This window comes from Chlorocebus sabaeus, chromosome 23 (assembly GCF_047675955.1).
Source record: "Chlorocebus sabaeus isolate Y175 chromosome 23, mChlSab1.0.hap1, whole genome shotgun sequence".
Classification (NCBI taxonomy): Eukaryota; Metazoa; Chordata; class Mammalia; order Primates; family Cercopithecidae; genus Chlorocebus; species Chlorocebus sabaeus.
In genome coordinates, this window is record NC_132926.1 from 27,446,556 (window position 1) to 27,466,768 (window position 20,213).

General features: G+C 48.9%; 1 protein-coding gene and 1 long non-coding RNA gene across 10 annotated transcripts in view; one reads left to right on the forward strand and one right to left on the reverse strand.

Annotated features, from left to right (window-relative positions):
• The window catches only part of LARP1 (La ribonucleoprotein 1, translational regulator), a 138,149-nt gene that overhangs the window by 47,375 nt on the left and 70,561 nt on the right, over positions 1-20,213 (reverse strand). For 2 of the 9 annotated variants that reach the window (XM_008015095.3, XM_008015093.3), the window contains exon 1: positions 13,883-14,700. The exons of 4 other annotated variants lie outside the window; for them this stretch is intronic. In XM_008015095.3, coding sequence (XP_008013286.1) covers positions 13,883-14,318 — 436 coding nt within the window. In that variant the 5' untranslated portion in view covers positions 14,319-14,700. Of the gene's footprint in view, positions 1-12,791; positions 12,930-13,882; positions 14,701-20,213 lie in introns of those variants that run through there. 3 more of the 9 variants (XM_038005672.2, XM_008015094.3, XM_008015098.3) reach the window with 2 other exon arrangements.
• Positions 13,187-17,665, forward strand: LOC140709963 (uncharacterized). The gene is made up of 2 exons (XR_012090805.1): positions 13,187-13,611; positions 15,560-17,665. It is a non-coding gene; the product is annotated as an uncharacterized lncRNA (long non-coding RNA).

Here is a 20,213-nt window from a genome sequence, read left to right on the forward strand (position 1 = left end):
CAGCAGTTATGAGAGGCCCAGAGTGACTAGGTCTTCTCATTTTTTTCCCCATAATAGCTTTATTGACATAATGTACATACCATGCAACCCATCCATTTAAAGTACACAATTTGGCCAGGGGTGTGGCTCATACCTTTAACTCCTGCACTTTGAGAGGCCAAGGTGGGCGAATCACCTGAGGTCAGGAATTCAAGACCAGCCTGGCCAACATGGCAAAACCCAGTCTCTACTAAAAATACAAAAAATTAGCCAGGCGCGATAGGCACCTGTAATCCCACTACTTGGGAGGTTGATGCAGGAGCATCGCTTGAACTCAGCAGGTGGAGGTTGCAGTGAGCTTAGATCAGGCAAAAAAAAAGTAAAATACGGCTGGGCAAGGTGGCTCACGCCTGTAATTACAGCACTTTGGGAGGCCGAGGCAGGTGGATCACAAAGTCAGAAGTTCAAGACCAGCCTGGCCAACATAGTGAAACCCCATCTCTACTAAAAATACAAAAATTAGCTGGGCATGGTGGCGCACGCCTGTAGTCCCAGCTACTCAGGAGGCTGAGGCAGGAGAATCACTTGAACCCAGGAGGTGGAGGTTGCAGTGAGCCAAGATAGCGCCACTGCACTCGGATTGGGCAACAGAGTGAGACTTCGTCTCAAAATAAATAAATAAAAAATAAGGTACATAATTCAGTGGTTGCTGATTGACTGATTTTTTTAATGCTAGAATTCCCTAGGTTTCCAGATAATCTTGATTTTTAAATACAAGATAATTAAAGTGTTTTTAAATGCAAGTCAACCAAAACTTGTCAGTAGGCTGCACTGACAGATGACTTCTGCCTTTCAGAATATAAGCCCCACCATGGCCGCAATGTGTCTTGTTTACAGCTCTGAATCTCAGGGCTTGACACCTAACAGATACAGTATTCACAACTTTCTGAATGAACAAATCTGAAAAGTATTTTGCCAACTTGTAGCTGCAGAACCCTACAATAAATCATGCTCTAAACTGTCCCAAATATTACCATGTCAAGAAACTCAGTATCTCCTGTGACAACTGAATCCATTTAGGGGCACTGTTAAAAGTTACTACTTAACTATAGGCAAAACCTACTAACCCTTCATCTTTCACCTGCCATCAGAGCTTTAGGCCAAGTGCAAAAGATCTATCAAAATTCTGTATTTCAAGACAAGCAGCATTTCCCACCCCACCCCCCAAGCTTTGATTCCCTGGGCAAAATAACCCTAGTTCTTCAACCATTCCTTCTTCACAGAAGGAGGCATGCAGCCCAGAGAGCCAATTCTTCTAGGTGTTCCTGATTTCCTGTCTCCCACGTTCCTAGAAGCAGCATCCAGTCTCCCATACCCAACCTTGCACTCACCATTTCCAAACCCCACCCCTACACTGGGCTCCAAAACCAGGCTATTCCGTCCATGTAATTGGTGTCTCTTCCTCCTATCACTGTTAATATACACGCAGAACAGGAAATACACATACAGAACAGAAAAATCAGAGAGAGCTCTGCTTCTTCAAACTCATAGCTGCAGAAAGCCATGAGAGAGAGTGGGAGAGTTTTACTGCAAAACGCCTGAGCTCATCTCTGACATTCTAACACTACAGCATTCTCAAGCACCACGACTTGAGCTTCTCACTGTCAAGATTATGGTCCCCAGTGAGTCCTTAAATTCCACTTCAATATGGAGTTGCATGAGCCAGCCTAGGGCAAGGTCAGAAAAACTGGCTCTGAGAGTTCATGTAGGCTACCTTCCTGTGTATACTCAGAACCAAACTGCAGCAATCAAGGGGCAGAGGACCCAGGACAACAGAGGAAGACCAGCTATAGCACCTGACTTTTGTTAAGCAAATTGAAGACCTGGGCCAAACTCAGGGCCTCAAAAGAAGAACATTCAACATTCTTACCATTATCACATTATTACTATGTGCCAGGCTCCAGCTGAGTGTTTTTATATATTCACCTAGCTCACATTCAACAATGATCCTAGTACGTGGGCACTCCAGCTAAAGCCCCATTTACTGAAGCCCAGAAGTTACCAACCTATCCGAGGGCACGCAGTTGGCAAATGGCTGGGCTAACCGTGACTGACTGTCCCAAGCTCATGCTCAACTACCCCATTTTACCTCTTCCTCCAGAGGTAGAAAACAGAACTATAGTGGGAGCAGGTTCAAGTCTCAGCCTTGCTTTGAATTGACTGGAATCCTGAACAACTCCTATTTCCTTTCTGGGCTTGAAGTACCCAACCTGTAAGTGAGAGGTTTAGATTGACCTCTGAGGCCCTTCCAGTTCCAACTATTCCCTCTTCTCTGAAAGGAGGAAGGGAAAACCAAGGCCCTGAGGGCACAGCAATGGAGACAGTGCTGACAACTAGGAAACTGGGCTGGGTAAGCCTAACTATAGCCCAGTGTTCTCAAGAACTCAGGGTAGCAGCCTATCTGTGGGTAAATGCAAACCCACTGTTCTCAGCATAGCTGTGAAACCAGCTGATGGTTAGAAGCCCAGCCATGTGGACCTCCCCAGGAGAAGGGGACACGATTGCCACCTGGAAGCCTGCCCCACTGCCCCTTCTACAACTTTCAGGGCCTCTTGTTCTTCCCACCCAGTCAGCTGCAGCAGGGGCAAGCAGGCAAGCATGAGCTCAACCAGTTCATCAGCAATTGTGCTTCTTCCAGCAACTGAGATTGCATTCTGGATAATGGAGCCTTCTGAAGGGTCTGAGATATCCCATAAACCCCAGTCACTCTCTACCACTAAATGATGACAGTTAATAATTGCCCAAGATCCACATTTCAGGAATGACTTGGAAATTTGCTCCATTTTGTAATCTGGGAACCTTGCCCTAAAGGATCAAATGGGAAACCCCAAATCACCTATTCTAAACCCAAGAGGTTCTGCCATGTGGCCAGAGTCATCTTTCAAAAGGAAAAATCTGACCATGCTACTCCCCTCACATACAATCTTCAATGTCTCTCCACTCCTTCCAGCTAAAATCAGAATTCAGCACAGATTACAAGGTAATCTTTACCTTACTTTACCTTACTTTCTAATCATCCACACTAGAACCACAAGGAACTCAGTTCCCGGAACACCAGGGCCTTCCCTCAACCAAAAATGAGTTCTCTTTCCAGGCTTCTTCTCAGATGACTGCTACTCATCCTTCCCATTTCTAGAAGACTTCTCTGACCTATACTGAATTGGGTGTCCCTGCTACACTGCCAAAGAATTCCATGCTTTGGGATTCCCTACACAGCACATTCCATACTGAATTTTGAGTGCATGTGTTTCTTGCAGAGACTTTTTATTATGCACTGCAGTATCCCCTATATCTGACACATGGTAAGCACTCAAAATGTAATAAATGAATGCCATTAAAAATATGCAATTAATTCATTCTTTCACTAAGTGTTCACCAAGCTGCCTACTACATTGTGCCAGGCACTGCTGCAGGTGCTGGGAATACAAAAGTAGTCAAGTATCAAAGTCTCTGACCCAGTGGTAATAAGAGCTAAGAAGAAAAATAGCCAGGTGTTGTGGCTCATGCTTGTAATCCTGGCACTTTGGGAAACCGAGGTGGAAGGACTGCTTGAGCCTAGGAGTTTAAGACCAGCCTGGGCAACACAGTGAGACCCCATCCCTACAAAAAAATTAAAAACTGGCCAGTCGTGGTGGCGTGTGCCTGTAGTCTCAGCTACTGCTCTGGAGGCTGAGGTGGGAGGATTGTTTGAGCTTGGGAGGCTGAGTCTGCAGTGAGACGTGATCGCACTGCTGTACTGCAGGCTGGGTGACAGACTCAGACCCTGCCTTGGGGGAAAAAAAAAGCTAAAAAGAAAAATGAAGCAGGGTAAGAGGGATGGAGATAGGGAATCCAAGGTCAGGGCTTGCTAGGGCGGTCTGGGAAGGCATTTCCACCACAGTGATGTGTGGGAAGAGCACTACAGAACAAAAGATCTGAAGCAAAGAGTACATGACATATTTCAGGAAGTGAGGACTGATATTGGAAGGGAATGAGTGAAGAAGGGGCAAGTGATCAAAGATGAAGTCAGAGGTTAGATGGAGGGAGACCAGATCAAGTACAGTCTTAGAGAATACTCTGAAGACTCTGGATTTTACTCTGCGGAGAAGTCACCAGAGGGCTTTAAGTAGGAGTGATAGGAGACCACTTAAGAGGCTGCTGCAAAAATCTACATGAGAAATGATGATGTATGGTCCAGGCCAGCAAGAGATGAGGTGGTAAAAGCATTTAGATTTGGACCTAGTGTTTTTTTTGTTTTTGTTTTTGGAGATAAAGTCTTGCTCTGTTGCCCAGGCTGGAGTGCAGTGGCATGATCTTGGCTCACTGCAACCTCTGCCTCCCAGGTTCAAGTGATTCTTGTGCCTCAGCTTCCCAAGTAGCTGGGATTACAGGTGTGCACCACGACACCCAGCTACTTTTTATTTTTAGTAAAGACTGGGTTTCACCATGTTGGCCAGGCTGGTCTCAAACTCCTGACTTCAAGTGACCCTTCCGCCTCAGCCTCTCAAAGCGCTGGGATTACAGGTGGGAGCCACCACGCCCAGCCAGTTTTGTTTTGGTTTTTTTTGAGACATGGTCTCACTGCATTGCCTAGGCTGGAGTGCAGTGGCACAATCATAGCTCAACATAGCCTCAACCTCCTGGGCTCAAGCAATCCTCCCACCTCAGCCTCCACAGTAGTTGAGACCACACAGGAGTGCACCACCACACCCAGTTAATTTTTTTAAAAAAAGAGATGGGGTCTCACTATGTTGCCCAGGCTGGTCTCCAACTCCTGGGCTCAAGTGATCCTCTCACCCCAGCCTCCCAAAGTGCTGGGATGACATGTGTGAGCCACCACACCCAACCTGGACGCAGTTTGGTTTTTTTTTTCTTTTGAGATGGAGTCTTGCTCTGTCACACAGGCTGGAGTGCAATGGCACAATCTCAGCTCACTGCAACCTCTGCCTCCCAGGTTCAAGCGATTCTCCTGCCTCAGCCTCAAGAGTAGCTAGGATTATAGGCGCGTGCCACCACACCCGGCTAATTTTTGGATTTTTAGTAGAGGCAGGGTTTCACTGTGTTGGCCAGGCTGGTCTTGAACTCTTGACCTCAGGTGATCTGCCCACCTTGGCCTCCCAAAGTGCTGCGAGTACAGGCGTGAGCCACCGCACACAGGCAGCTTTTTCTTTTTGAGATAGTCTTGCCCTGTTGCCCAGGCTGGAATGAGTGCAGTGGCATACTCATCTTTCACTGCAGCCTTTACCTCCCAAGGCTCAAGTGATCCTCCCACCTCAGCCTCCCCAGGAGCTGGGATTACAGGCACGTACCACCATGCCCGACTAATTTTTTTTTAAGAGATGGGGTATCCCTATGTTACCCAGGTTGGTCTCAAACTTCTAGACTCAAGCAATCTGCCCACCTTGGCCTCCCACCCAAAGTGCTGGGGTTACAGGCATGAGGCACTGTGCCCGGCCAGGATAGTTTTTAAGAGTCAAAGGATGTACTAGCACACTACATGTGGGGTCACCAAAAGACATTTACTTTTCAGAGACAGGGTCTCACTCTGTCGCCCAGGCTGGAGTACAGTGGCACAATCACAGTTCACTTGCAACCTTGAACTCCTGGGTTCACATGGTCCTACCATCTCGGCCTCCCAAAGTGCTGGGATTACAAGTGTGAGCCACTGCAACCAGCCAGAAAAAAAGAGAGGTGGCAAGGATGATCTTAAGGTCTTTAGTCTGAGCAATTAGAAGGATAGAATTGCTTAACGTCTCCTGAGTCTCACTTTCCTCATCTGTGAAGTGGGAATAAAAAGAGCATCTGCTGGGCCAGGTGCGGTGGCTCATACCTGTAATCCCAGCACTTTGGGAGGCCAAGGTGGGCAGATCATCTGAGGTCAGGAGTTCGAGACCAGCCTGACCAACATGGAGAAATCCCGTCTCTACTAAAAACACAAAAAATTAGCCAGGGGTGGTGGCGCATGGCCATAATCCCAGCTACTTGGGAGGCTGAGGCAGGTGAATTGCTTGAACCCGGGAGGCAGAGGTTGCTGTGAGCCAAGATCGCGCGCATTGCACTCCAGCCTGGGCAACAGGAGCGAAACTCTTTCTCAATTTAAAAAAAAAAAAAAAAGCCTCTGCTTAGCAGATCACTTGGGCTAGAACAGGTGAGACACTCAGTAAATGGTGACTATTATACCACTATTACCTATCTCTGAATTATCAGGAGCCTAAATAAATTAGTTTAAGTGAAAAGCAGAGCAAAAACCAGAGTCCTATCTCTATCAGATCATTTATCTAGATGGCTCCTGGCTACTGTGGGACTTAAGTTCCTCTGAGAAGCTTGCAACTCCATTCTAAGGCAAAGAGAAAAGACAACTTTGAGTGGCTGGAATGTATGTCTTGAGAGGAAGGTTGTTACCACTAGTTTGGGGAGTAACCACAAAGTGGCCTGTAAACAAGGCCTGTCATGGAGGAATCATCTAGGTTTACTAACAGCACATCAAACTGAGATGGAGAAGTCTCACGCCATGTATGACAGATTTACCAGGCTGGCTTTACAAAATTCATCTATGAAGACCCACATTCCTCCCCTCCCCATACCTAGGGCTTTGCCAGTCTAAAGGTTCAGCCAAGAAAAAAAAGGTGCCACACTAGTACTGTCCTTGATTCTGGGAAAATCTTTCAGGGAGACATCCCAGGCTATTAGCCATGGGAAGTTGGTCACTTGCCCCTGGTAACTATCACAAACAGCCCTTCTTGAAAATTCAGCTAACTCCTGATTATCCACTCAGTTGAGGAAAGGCACAGATAAACCCTCAGAGTAAGTAATTACCAGTATCTGGCTTTGGAATGCAATCTTCTGAAATAAAAAAAACTTACATCTTACATCTGTGTAGGATGTTTTTTTTTTTGAGACGGAGTCTTGCTCTGTCACCTAGGCTGGAGTGCAGTGGCACGATCTCAGCTCACTGCAACCTCCCCCTCCCAGGTTCAAGCAATTTTCCTGCCTCAGCCTCCTGAGTAGCTGGGACTACAGGTGCACGCCGCCATGCCTGGCTAATTTTTTTGTATTTTTAGTAGAGACGAAGTTTCACTATGCTGGCCAGACTGGTCTTAAACTCCCGACCTCATGATCTGCCTGCCTCGGCCTCCCAAAGTGCTAGGATTACAGGTGTGAACCACTGCACCTGTGCTGCCGCGTACTTAACAACGATTTGACCCTCTAAACAACCTCAGCACCAGGATTAGCCCCATTCTGTGAATAAGGAAAACAGAAGTTAGACAAACAATCTAAGGTCACAAAGTGAGAGCAGAGAGAAGTACCCTGCTCATGTTCTAATTTAAATTCCATCACCGTCCCCCTTCACATTGATGTGCTGTTTCCCATGTTTTCACTAGCGAGGTATCAAACACTTACTTCCTTTCTTGAATGCCAGGCAAGGTAAGGCCATCCTTTCTCCTGGCCACTCCCTTAGATCACTCTGGACCAGCCAGGGAGGTTTGTGAGTCTGGACTGAGGCACCTGCTGAACCTCCAGTGGCCCCAACACCCTAATTATTCCCTTTGAGCTGTCTTGGGTTTTGCAAACAGGGGCACTCCCCTCTGCCAAGCTCTTCATTTTAAAGAGGTTTTTGTGGTTTCAGGCCGGCTCCTCCTCCTTCTCCTCCTCCTCCCCTGCCCACCTCCCAGAAAAAGGAATGGGTGCTCAGTAATAGCTATTAGATTGCTTACTCCAGTTCAGGTCCCACTGTAGACAGTGGGTGGGTCAGCAAAAAGACCCCATCCCTCAGGAGGTTCAGAGTTCAAGAAGGTTTGTGGCTATCCTCTACCTCCCAAAGGGCCCCACCTCCTAAAAACCTTCCCCTACCTGGCAGGCACTCACTTCCGGGTCAGTATGAAACTCACACTACCTGTCCAGAAGCAAAGGGGCCAGGCCAGCTGAAGGCTCCCGATGAAAGCTGCCTCCCACTCTCCCCTTCAAAGGGTGTCCTAATTGTGACCTCTCCTTAGAAGAAGAGAAAGTGATTCACACTATATTGCTTCTTGGTCTTTTGACTAAGATCAAGTGTACGATAGGAAAAAGCCTTAAGTCTTATTGAATAGACTAACCAAGCAGTTTTTAGCTGGGGGTGCACAATATATCCAGTTACACAGTTGAAAATAATCATAATACCATTATCATCCCTGACAAAATAAGATAATTTCTTATCTTAAAATAGTCAAATTTCCTCAGTTGTCATCAAAACATCTTTGGACATCTGGTCAAGAATCAAGATCCAAACAAGATCGACAATAATGCACGACTGATGTCTCAACTCTCTTCAGTAACAGTTCTTCCTTTTTAAAATGCCATTTATCTATTGGAAATAGTGTGTTTTGTAGAATTTCTCACATTTAGAAACTGAATAACTGCCTACTTCATGGCTGATTAGTCTGTTCCTGTAGCCCCATTTCCCTATAAACTGGTAGTCAGATCTATGGTTCTGTTAGATTTAGGTTCAGTTTTTATTGGTGGAGGAAATTTTCCGGCAGTGCTGTGTGCTTTTAGACGCTGTAAGGCACATAACGTCTGGCTGCTCCATTATACACCCCCAAGCCATCGACTTAGGCTCCTGAAGCCAGAAGAGCTTCTCCAGTCTCCAGAGAGCTTGGATTCTTAATCATGAGCAAATATAAAGCTACACATACATAAAGCTCTACTTTGGTTTCTTTCTTTTGTGGGGAGGGAGTTTTAGAAAAAAAGTTTTGATACTAGAAAACTTTTAAGACATTTAGACCTAGTCTAATACGCTGAGATTTTACAGATGAAGAAACAGAGGCACAGAGAAAGCAAAGGGTTTGCCAGCGTCCACATTGCTGGTCATGAGCACGCTCAGAAGTAGCTCCTAGGGCCAGGCACGATCGCTCATGCCTGTAATCCCAACCCAGCACTTTGCGAGGCTGAGGCAGGTGGATCACCTGAAGTCAGGAGTTTGAGACCAGCCTGATCAACATGGAGAAACCCCGTTCTACTAAAAATACAAAATTAGCCGGGCATGGTGGTGCATGCCTGTAATCCCAGTTACTCGCCAGGCTGAGGCAGGAGAATCGCTTGAACCTGGGAGGTAGAGGTTGTGATGAGCTGAGATCGTGCCATTGTACTCCAACCTGGGCAACAAGTGCAAAACTCCATCTCTAAAAAAAAAAAAAAGTAGCTCTTAATAACGGTGAAGTAGCTTTGACACTGCAAGGTCATGGTGATGCCCTAGATCCACACAGACACCCAGCTAGTACAACCAGGGCAATCTGGTGAAGGGCCCACACCCAGGAAGCAAAGCAGAGAGGTTTACATGGGCCCAGTTCAGTGCAGCAGAGGATCTCTGGGGTACCACAGGATTGCTGAATTATAATCTTTTTTAATTTGGGGCCAGTTGGTTGCATTTCAAAGGGACACAGAAAAAAATGATGCTCAGAACATAAACATTTAAGTCTCAGACCTTGTTCCAAACTTCAGCACTAGGTTTCTTACTACACATCAAGTTAGAGGTATACACAAAACAAACCTACTGACTACCCCGGCTAGGGTTGGATGCGGGCTTGTGGAAATGATATACAGACACTTATCGACTTAAGATGGCGTTACATCCTGAAAATACCATAATGCCAGTCATGGTGGCTCACATCTGTAATCCCAGCACTTCAGGAGGCCTAGGCCAGCAGATCACTTGAGCCCAGGAGTTCGAGACCAGCCTGGGCAACATGGCAGAACCCCATCTCTATAAAAAATACAGAAAAAAATTAGCCAGTGTGGTGGCATGCACCTGTAGTCCCAGCTACTAGGGAGGCTAAACTGGGAGGATCCTTTGAGCCCGGGAGTTTGAGACTGCAGTGAGCTATGATTGTGCCACTACACTCCAGCCTGGGTGACAGTGAGACCCTGTCTAAAAAATAAATAAATTAAATTGAAAATGCATTCAATACACCTAACCTACTGAACATCAAAGTTTAGCCTAGCACCAGGCACCATGGCTCACACCTGTAATCCCAGCATTTTGGGAGCCCAAGGTGGGCGGACTGCCTAAGGTCAGGAGTTCAAGACCAGCCTGGTTAACGTGGTGAAACCCCATCTCTACTAAAAATACAAAAATTAGCTGGGCACGGTGGCGCACACCTGTAGTCCTAGCTACTCAGGAGGCTGAGGCAGGAGAATCGCTTGAAGCCAGGAGGCGGAGGTTGCAGTGGGCCAAGATCATACCACTGCACTCAAGCCTGGGCGACAGAGCAAGACTGTCTCAAAAAAAAATAATAATAATAATAAAACAACTTAGCCTAGCCTATCTTAAATGCACTCAGAACACTGATATTAGCCTACAGATGCCAAAGCATCTAACATAAAGCCTATGTTAAGTGTTGAATGTCTCATGTAATTAATTTATTGAATACTATACTGCAAGTGAAAAACCATGGTTGTATGGGTACCTGAAGTACAGTTTCCAATAAATGTGTATCACTTTCTCATCAACATACAGTCAAAAAATCACAAATTGAACCATCATAAGTTGGGGACTATCTGTACTATCAAGTCTCACGGCACTACACATGTACCAGCCACAGCAAACTTTCAGTCCAGTTAGGCTGACTTTTCCTCAAATCCCTGAAAGCACACGTGCAACTCCCCCCAAAAGAAAATCTTCACAAAAGGCAAATTAAAAAGTTAAAACTTATTTTTTAAAAATTCATCTCACCACATTCCGAAGCAAAAAACAGCTAATTCTTAAGAGTCACCAACCTTTAAATTATCCATCCCATGCCCTTCATGTCTGTGGATAAGCAAAAGTCAAGTTTTAAGGAGACAGATCTCATACATGTCATGGAATACTGATATAACAAAAGAAAAGATCTGCATTCAGCAACCCCATTATATTACAGGTAGAGAAAAGCAGAGACCCAGAGTAACAACTTTTACCTGCCAAACAATGGGCTAAATACACTTATCATAACAACGAATGCTCATAATACCCCCATGAGGCAGGTAAATCATAAATACCTATTATACAAATTAAGAAGGTGAGGCACAGAATGGTTAAATAACTTGCCCAAGGAGGCACAGCTAACAAGTGGTAGAGCTGGCATTTGAACCCACGCAGTTTGACCCCAGAACTTTCGCTATATATCATCTCTTAGACATCTTGGACCTTATACTTAGAAGGGGTATGGCTAGGATAAGGCAAAAATTTTAAACATTTAAAAATACTCTGGGGAGGGAGGGAGATCTAAAAAACCAAAATGCAAATCCCAAGACTTAAAACTACAAATGTAAGACTTGGATGCTTAAAGCAGAATACAGAACCCCACAAGAAAGGAGAGATATCACAAAACATATTTTATTACTAGTTACTGCATGTGTCCTTTAAAGAACTAAAACACCAACATCTGAGCCAAAAGTAAGGCTAAAAATAGGCATTTACAGCAAGCTTTGGAAAGCTTTTAGTTTGCTTATGAGGTACTCATTTCTGTAGACTCCCAAAAACATATGCATCACAGAACACAAAAATTCCCAAGACCACACAGCCACTCCACTAGTGTCACATTTAAATTGGTCGAAGCTGTAAATAAAACCAGGGCTGGAAAAGCACTTCAGAGATTCATGTAGGCTCCAGAGAAAGTGCCACCATCCAGCCTCATCAGACTGACAGCCCAATCACAGAATTCTCTCTCAAAATACACACAAGTCCTAACAACAAGCTTAGAGAGAGAAGCTACGGAATTAACTTGAGTTAGGCTGTCAAAACCTATTCCAAAGGTTCTAAACCAACGAGTAGACACTCTCTTACCTTAAGATTCCAAAAAACAATAACAGAGCAAATCTACCCTTACTGAGAATTTTGCTTTGGGCACTTAAAGCAAGTCAGCTTCTCCACTCAGAGGAAAAGGTGCGATGCCAGCCAAGCTGTCTTCTTCCCACGATCAATAGCCTCAGTGACGCACACTATCAAGGGCTCCTGGACTTACACAAAATGCCAGCTCAGGCACCCAATACCACCTGATGTCACGGCTGATTTAAAACCCACAAGGCAGGTTCACCATTAGCCAAGCAGCAGACAGGATGAGTAGCCCCATTTAAAAGGAGTGCTCTCTCCCGGGGATGATTATACCCTTTTGAGTTTAAAGAGTGGAGAAGGACCAAAGAGTGTTCTAAAGTTGTTTTCCCTCATTCAGTAGGTGGATAGGAGGGATGTGAAAGAAAACGGAGGTTTCAGCACTGTCTTTTGCATAAGAGGGCTCTGGAAGGGAAAGGGGGGAAGGGAAGGAGGGGAGAAGGAAGAGAACACAGTTTGAGGGACTGTTAGTAAACCCCCAATGTCCTCTCCTCCAAATGAAGCAACCTGAAAAGAAATAAAAATTGCAACATGCTGTTTTTAGGACTGGCTATTCTGGCTTCCCTAGGACTAGCAGTGCTTCTACTTCTTTGACTGTAAAGGCATTAAGCACCCCCTTTATTTTCAATGGTTTAAACCAGTTAGCCTCAATCAGCTACGGCAGGAGAGTTTTTTTTAAAAGCACCAGGGCTACGACCAGAGGCCATCATTCTAACTACAAGACAGTTTCAAACCGACCCACCTCAAACGGACCCAAAACCAAAGAATGGAGACCCGCCCTATGCGCCGGCCGAGGAAAGAGTGGGCGCGCCCCCCCATCCAAGCCGACGATCTATTCTCGGCAAAGGCAGGCCAGGAGCAGACTCCATATTCTGCACCGCCTCTCTCCCCACGCTGACACGGCTCTGCTGGGATTTCCTGCAACCCTTACCTCCCCCTGGAAAGGGGCACGGTCCAAAAGGACCAAAACGCGGAGGAGGGAGAGGGAGGACTCGCGGAGCGCCGGTCGGCAGTCACATGCCGCTCCCCGCGCGGGGAGGCACCACGTTGTCCCGGCTGCAGAGGAATGCCGGGAAGGGGGGACGCGCACACACCCGCGCCGCGCACACGCACACTCGGCGCCGCGGGCCCGCACCCGCCTGCCACCCCCAGCGCCGCGGCCCGCGCCGAACGCCGAGGCCGAGCGACCCGCGGGACGCCGGCGCGGCGCATGGCGCCCAACTGTCACCCGCCCGCCCGCCGGGCCACTCCCTCCCCCGCCGCCACACGCCCCTCAAGTCGCCGCAGGCCCCTCACCCGCCTCACATTTTCCGCCAACCTCCTAACTGGCTCCCCCAGCACACTCGCCGTCGGGCTCCTTCTTAAGGCGGAAGGTGCCCGGGATCGGGGAAGGAAACCACCGAATTCGGTAACACGATGGGTTTCTTCTCCCCATAACTGACCCTTCAACCCGTCTCCAAATGGCGATTCTACCGCCCAATATCATCTCCCCGAGAACAAAACTTGTTAACTTTTAATCCCCGAATCCGTGCGGCCGGCATGTACTCCGCGCCGGGCACTGGGTTGCCCGTGACATATGCTCATTAAACATTTACAACATGGGGACGCTCGCAACGCTACCAAAACGGGGAGCGCCGGGCGGGGTGGGAAGAGGGGCTTCCCAAGGAAGGTTCAAACCAGAAACCGTCTCCTACACCAGCATGCGGTGGGGATCGTTTCACTGAAACCAGCGCCCACCCTCTGCCGACGAGGTAGGCCCGGATCACACCGTTGCCCACTAACCGCTGAGGCCCAGGCGGTGGCCGTAGCCTCCCGGAGGCCGGGCCCTCGGGCAGGGGCAGATCCCTGAGTGTGCGGTGGGGGGAGGGCGCGGCGACCAGGATCAACCAGGAGGCAATTTAAAAAAGTCCCGAGTCACCATGACCGGTAGCGGACCCCGGGGCCCTGGAGGTGCTGGGGGAGGGGACTCCCATGTCCCCGGAAGAGGCCCCCGGGCCCAGGAGGGCAAGGAGGGAAACCCACCTGGGGGGGACTGTCCGTTCACGGTGGTCAGGACCGGCTGCAATGCGTTCTTAGTCCACGGGTTCACCTTGGGCGGGGGGGCTTCCACGAAGTCCCGGCGCCCCGCGCCCGCGGCTCCGGCAGCTCCTCCGCCAGCGCCTGGCTCGCCGCCGCCCTCCTCCCCGTCGCTGACGGCCGGGCCTTCGGCGCCGGGCAGCTGCAGCGGCCGCGGGCTCTCGCGCTCCTGCTGCCCGGTGCCCTCCTTGAGCGGCTTGGCGCAGGGCGGCCGGGGTCTCCGAGCGCCGCTGTCCGGCTCCCCCCCGCGGACGTCGTTCGCCCCGGGCTCGCCCTTGCCCTCGGGCGCCGGCGGCGGCTTCTTCCTCACCAGCCCCCCGTGCTCTTCGGCCTGCAAGAGCGGGGCGCCCCCAGGCAGGAGCGGCTCCACCTGAGTGGCCATCTGCGCGCCCGCCCCCCCCGGAGAAGCCGGGCGCGCCCGAAGCTGCCTCCCCCGCCTCGAACTTGGCTAGCACGGCGCCCGCGACGCCTTCCTCCGGGGCGCCGGGCCCCAGTCCCTGCGGAGAAGGGTCGGGGTTCACGCGAGGTGCGGCCCCCTCCCAGTTAGATGCAGCCGCCGTAAATCCGAGGCCCACTAGCGGGGCGGGGGGGGAGGAAGGCCCCCCACTCTGCGGTCCAGGCCTCCTAGGCGTGCGTCCCCCCCCGCCCGTTCCTCGCAAGACGCCCCCACCCCGAGCCCGGCAGGCTTCTAGTCCCGTCCCTCCCTCCCCCCCGCCCCCGGGGCGGCCCGGGCTTCCCGGCTCGGGGGCTGCAGCAATATGGACGGACGGGGGAGAGGCGCGGCGAGCCGAGCAGACCACGCGATCCGCGGCAGGCGGCGGGCGGGCGCGCGCCTCACGACGCGGCGGGCGAGGGGGGACGGCGGAGCGGGGGCGCGCCCGCCGGCCGGGCCCTGGGCGACGGGCGGGCAGGAGGCGGCGGGAGCGCGCGCGCACGGCTCCGCGGTCCTGCCCCTCGCCCCGCCCCTCGTCTCCGATTCCTCAGAGCACCTCCCGGGCTGGGGGTAGGGACGCTCAAACCGGACGGGGGCGAGCACGTGCCTGATGCAATTCGGGAGTTGTCGGTGGGGGCGCAGAGGGGGATAGGAGAGAAGGCTGGGCGAGGAGGGGAGGTGTCTTAAAGGGCCAGCGCGTGAGAGCGGCCTCAGGTGGAGCACATGGGACCGGGCCACGCGGGCGGCGGGGCCTGCTCGCGCTCTTTAGGCTGGGTGTCAGATTCAGGGGAAGGATCCATTAGTGTCATTCCTGACTTCCGGGAGACCGAAGGGAGGACCCTCATCCGTCCCGAGGACCCACCAACGCTGCCCCTTCCCCTGTGCGCGGCGGGCCTGGCCCCTTCGGTCCCCGCCCGGGTGACCTTGGTTGGGTGAGCCGCCCGCACCTCAGCGGGTTGTGCTCCGCGCTTCACCGCCGCTGGGCCTGGCCTCGACGCTACCCGGAGATGGGTTCGACTCCGGGCCTGGACGGCGATTCCTTAGCCCTTGAGGGCAGCGGGCGCCTAGGAAGTGGGAACGGAATTACCAAAGCCCTCACCCAGACCAGGCCTTTCTCCCCACCGCGAAACCTTGTATTTATGGGCAGAAAATGTCTTTTCTTTTAAGTGGATGTCGTTTTTTCCCTCAAGAATTGCTTTGGGCGGAGTTGAACCGTCCCTGGATTGGGACTTCTGAGATCTGAGGTTTTATCCTGGCCCTGCCCCTTACCATCTGCAGCAGTGACTTCCAGCTTCGTGGACCTCAGTTTCACTATTGTAAAATGAAGGAACAACGTATGACAGCAGTTTCAAACTTCAATGTACATTCTAGTCAATAAATACTTACTGACCTCGTACTGTGGGGGCCTTGCAGGGTTCTAGGAAACGGGTTTGGTATAAACCAGGCTAACGAAGTCCCTATCCTCATGGAATTTATTCTAAGGTGGGGAAAGAGACAATAAAAAAGTGATAAATTATTGTCTAGTATCTATGAAGACAATAGTTAAATTGTGGTAATCAGTTAAACTAGGTGGGCTACTTTTGTTTGGGTGATAAGGGAAGACTTCTTTGAACGCACATGCCAAAGTATAAGGAATCAGGCTCGGTCTGGGACTGGACCCAGAAATCTGTGTGTCTAGCAAGATCCCTTTGGTGCTTATGACTTCACTTAGAGAAGTCCTGGCTTCTGACTGGCTGTGATCCCACGTGCTCACATAACATAACAGCCTGGAATGTTGGCCATCTCCAAAACAAGAATTAGAGCACACAACCTGCTGGATCTAGGAGAAGACTGAATGAAAAGCCTCTTGGAACTGCCCCAGCCAGCAAGGCTGAGCTGTAGGATTGTTGTAACCTGTATAGGGTAGAAGTACTGGTAGGGATAGCCAGGTAATACCATGTCTAATTCCAACTCTTGGGTTATGCAGCCTCCAAACCTTGGCCAGCTAACCGCACTTCCCTGGACCCCTCTCCTGGCGGAAAAATGGGGGTAAATAATGCCTGACTTGCTTCCACCCTCTGAGCTCCTGTGAAGGGTCAAGTGAGACAATGTTAGTCAAAGTGCTGTGTAAATTTTATAGACAAGCCAGTACTTCAAAAGAGCTACCAAGGAAGGTAATGTTACTCAATGAATTACACCAGGAATCTACTAAGTGCATTACATGTACTCTTAATCAGAAGGTAAATTTTTGCACATTGCCACTGGAATGCACTATTTATTTATTTGAAGAGATAAAGTCTGTCACCCAGACTGGAGTGCAGTGGTGTGATCATGGCTTACTGCAGCCTCAAACTCCTGGGCTCAAGCTATCCTCCTACCTCAGCCTCCAAAGTAGCTAGGACCACAGGCACGTGCCACCATGCACAGCTTTATTTTTTAAAATTTATTGATAAATATTACCTGAAGAGATTATTCACTCTAGACCCTCTCTAAACTTTGTTAATAGGGGACATAATTATTATTGTTAGTCGTTCTTTTTGTAATTGGAGGTAGAGAAGTACCCTTCCCTGACCCCTGAGAACTTGTGAGGGTACGCTGGCACTATGTGGACAAGAAACTCGTTCATGCTACTCAGCAGTCAGAGACAGGGTTGAACAAGCATAGCCAGGCCCTGCTGTGTAGAGAGTGGAGGGGTACTGAGATCTACCTACCCTGGTCCTGCCCCCAGAGAGAGGCAAACTAGGGCCAGAGAAAGTAAGAGACCTGTGTGAAACAACATCTTTTTTTTTTTTTGACTCTCACTCTGTCGCCCAGGCTGGAGTGCAGTGGCGGGATCTCAGCTCACTGCAACCTCCGCCTCCCGGGTTCAAGCAATTCTCCTGCTTCAGCCTCCTGAGTAGCTGGAATTACAGGCGCCTGCCACTACACCCGACGAATTTTTGTATTTTTAGTAGCAACGGGGTTTCACCATAATGGCCAGGCTGGTCTGAAACTCCTGACCTCAGGTGATCTGCCCAACTCAGCCTCCCAAAGTGCTGGGATTACAAGCGTTAGCCACCATGCCTGGCCGAGACAACATCTTACACTTAGAAGCTATTAGAACTGGAAAAAGGAATCATAATGATTACTCATTTTCCTTGTTTTGCAGATGAAGAAACCAAAGTTCAGAAAAGTAAAGTTCCCGCCTGGGCACGGTGGCTCAAACCTGTAATCCCAGCACTTTGGGAGGCTGAGGCGGGCATATCACCTGAGGTCATGAGTTCGAGACCAGCCTGGTCAACATTGTGAAACCCCGTCTCTACTAAAAATACAAAAATTAGCTGGGCGTAGTGGCGCATACCTGTAATCCAAGCTACTCAGGAGGCTGAGGCACGAAAATTGCTTGAACCCAGGAGGCAGAGCTTGCAGTAAACCAAGACTACCCCCACTGCACTCCAGCCTGGGTGACAAAGCAAAACTCTATTTCAAAAAAAAGAAAAAGAAAAGAAAAAAAAGAAAAAGAAAAGTAAAGTTCCTTATCCAAAGTCACACAGCAGAGTCTAACAGAGCCAGGTCTCATACCTGAATCTCTTTATCCTAAATCTAGTAGCTTTTTCTATGTTAAAATAATGAAACTGGGTCTGGGCACAGTGACTCACACCTGTAATCCCAACACTTTGAAAGGCCAAAGCAGGAGGATCGCTTGAACCCAGGAGTTAGAGACCAGCCTGGACAACACAGTGAGACCCTATCTCTATTTTTTTTTAAGTTTTAATAAAAAAAAGATGGGGCCGGGTGCAGTGGCTCACGCCTATAATCCCAGCACTTTGGGAGGCCAAGGCGGGTGGATCACGAGGTCAGGAGATCAAGACCATCCTGACTAACACGGTGAAACCCCGTCTCTACTAAAAGTATTTAAAAAATTAGCCGGGCGTTGTGGCGGGTGCCTGTAGTCCCAGCTACTCAGGAGGCTGAGGCAGGAGAATCACTTGAACCCGGGAGTGAGCCAAGATTGCGCCACTGCACCCCAGCCCGGGAGTGAGCCAAGATTGCGCCACTGCACCCCAGCCTGGGCGACAGAGCGAGACTCTGTCTCAAAAAAAAAAAAAAAAAAAAAAAGATGGAATTGGGATTTGAATTCAGGTTTTTTTGATTCCTAACCAACTATAGTATTCTATATGCATATATTTCTTTTTTTTTTTTTTTTTTTTTTTGAGACGGAGTCTCGCTCTGTCGCCCAGGTTGGAGTGCTGTGGCCGGATCTCAGCTCACTGCAAGCTCCGCCTCCCGGGTTCACGCCATTCTCCTGCCTCAGCCTCCCGAGTAGCTGGGACTACAGGCGCCCGCCACGGCGCCCGGCTAGTTTTTTGTATTTTTTTAGTAGAGACGGGGTTTCACCATGCTAGCCAGGATGGTCTCGATCTCCTGACCTTGTGATCCACCCGTCTCGGCCTCCCAAAGTGCTGGGATTACAGGCTTGAGCCACCGCGCCCGGCCTATATGCATATATTTCTAAATACAGTCATCCTCCCTTATCCTAGTGTATGCCTGAAACCCCAAATAGTACCAAACTCTATATATACCATGTTTTTCCTATTTATACATACCTATAATAAAGTTTAATATATAAATTAGGCACAGTAAGAAATAAACAATAATAATAAAATAGAACAATTATAACAATAGACTGTAATCAAATTTATGGCTGGGCGCAGTAGCTCACACCTGTAATCCCAGCACTTTGAGAGGCCAAGGCAGGTGGATCACGAGGTCAGGAGATCGAGACCATCCTGGCCAACACGGTGAAAACCCGTCTCTACTAAAAATAAAAAAACATTAGCTGGGTGTGGTGGGCGCCCGTAGTCCTAGCCACTCAGGAGGCTGAGGCTGGAGAATGGCATGAACCTGGGAGGTGGAGCTTGCAGTGAGCCGAGATCACGCCACTGCACTCCAGCCTGAGCGACAGAGCGAGACTCTGTCTCAAAAAAAAAGTAAAAATAAATAAATAAAATTTATGTAACTGTGCTCTTTCTCTCTCAAAACATCTTATTGTATATAATATTTTCTGACTACAGTTAACCACAGGTAACTGAAACATCAGGAAGCAAAACCACAGATAAGAGGGGACTACTATACTAGTCATGATCAAATAGTCAGGAATAGCTACTTTTATTGAGTAACTAGTATACACTAGGTTCTATGGGAAATACTTGACATTCATTATCTCATTTAATCCTCATGATAACCCAGTGGGATAGTTATTATTTCCCTAAATGTCTACTGAGCCCCTACTATGTGCCAGGCTCTACAGGCTAGGTCCTGGAATGGTTATTGTCTTCAAATTACAAAGGAAGGCAATTGAAATTCAGAAAAGAAAGTAAGGTGGGTGCTCAGCGTCACAGGCAGCAGCTAACTATCAGAGTGGGGTGTTTCAGGGTGTTCTATATCTCCAGGCCTTGTTCTTACTCACTGCACCACTCTGTACAGCCTACCTCTCTTCCCTCCATTGCCATATCCATGGAGAATCCCTCAAATAATTAGGCCTCAGGAAGATACCAAACAAGTTGAATCCTATCTTTCTAAAGGGTAAACTCTAATTAGAGGAACCAAATAATTGAGCAATATTTAACCTGCGGCCAAAAAAAAAGAGAGGCCAAAAAAAGAGACAAAATATGCTTTAGGCAGAAAGTGACAAAGATCAGGCTAACTTGTGCCTAGAGTTTAAACACATCATGTGCTTAAACACTAGGCCAGGTGCTGTGTATCACGCCTGTAATCCCAGCACTTTGGGAGGCAGAGGTGGGAGAATTGCTTGAGCCCAGGAATTTGAGACCCACCTGGGCAACATAGTGAGACCCTGTCTCTATAAATAAATACATAAATAAA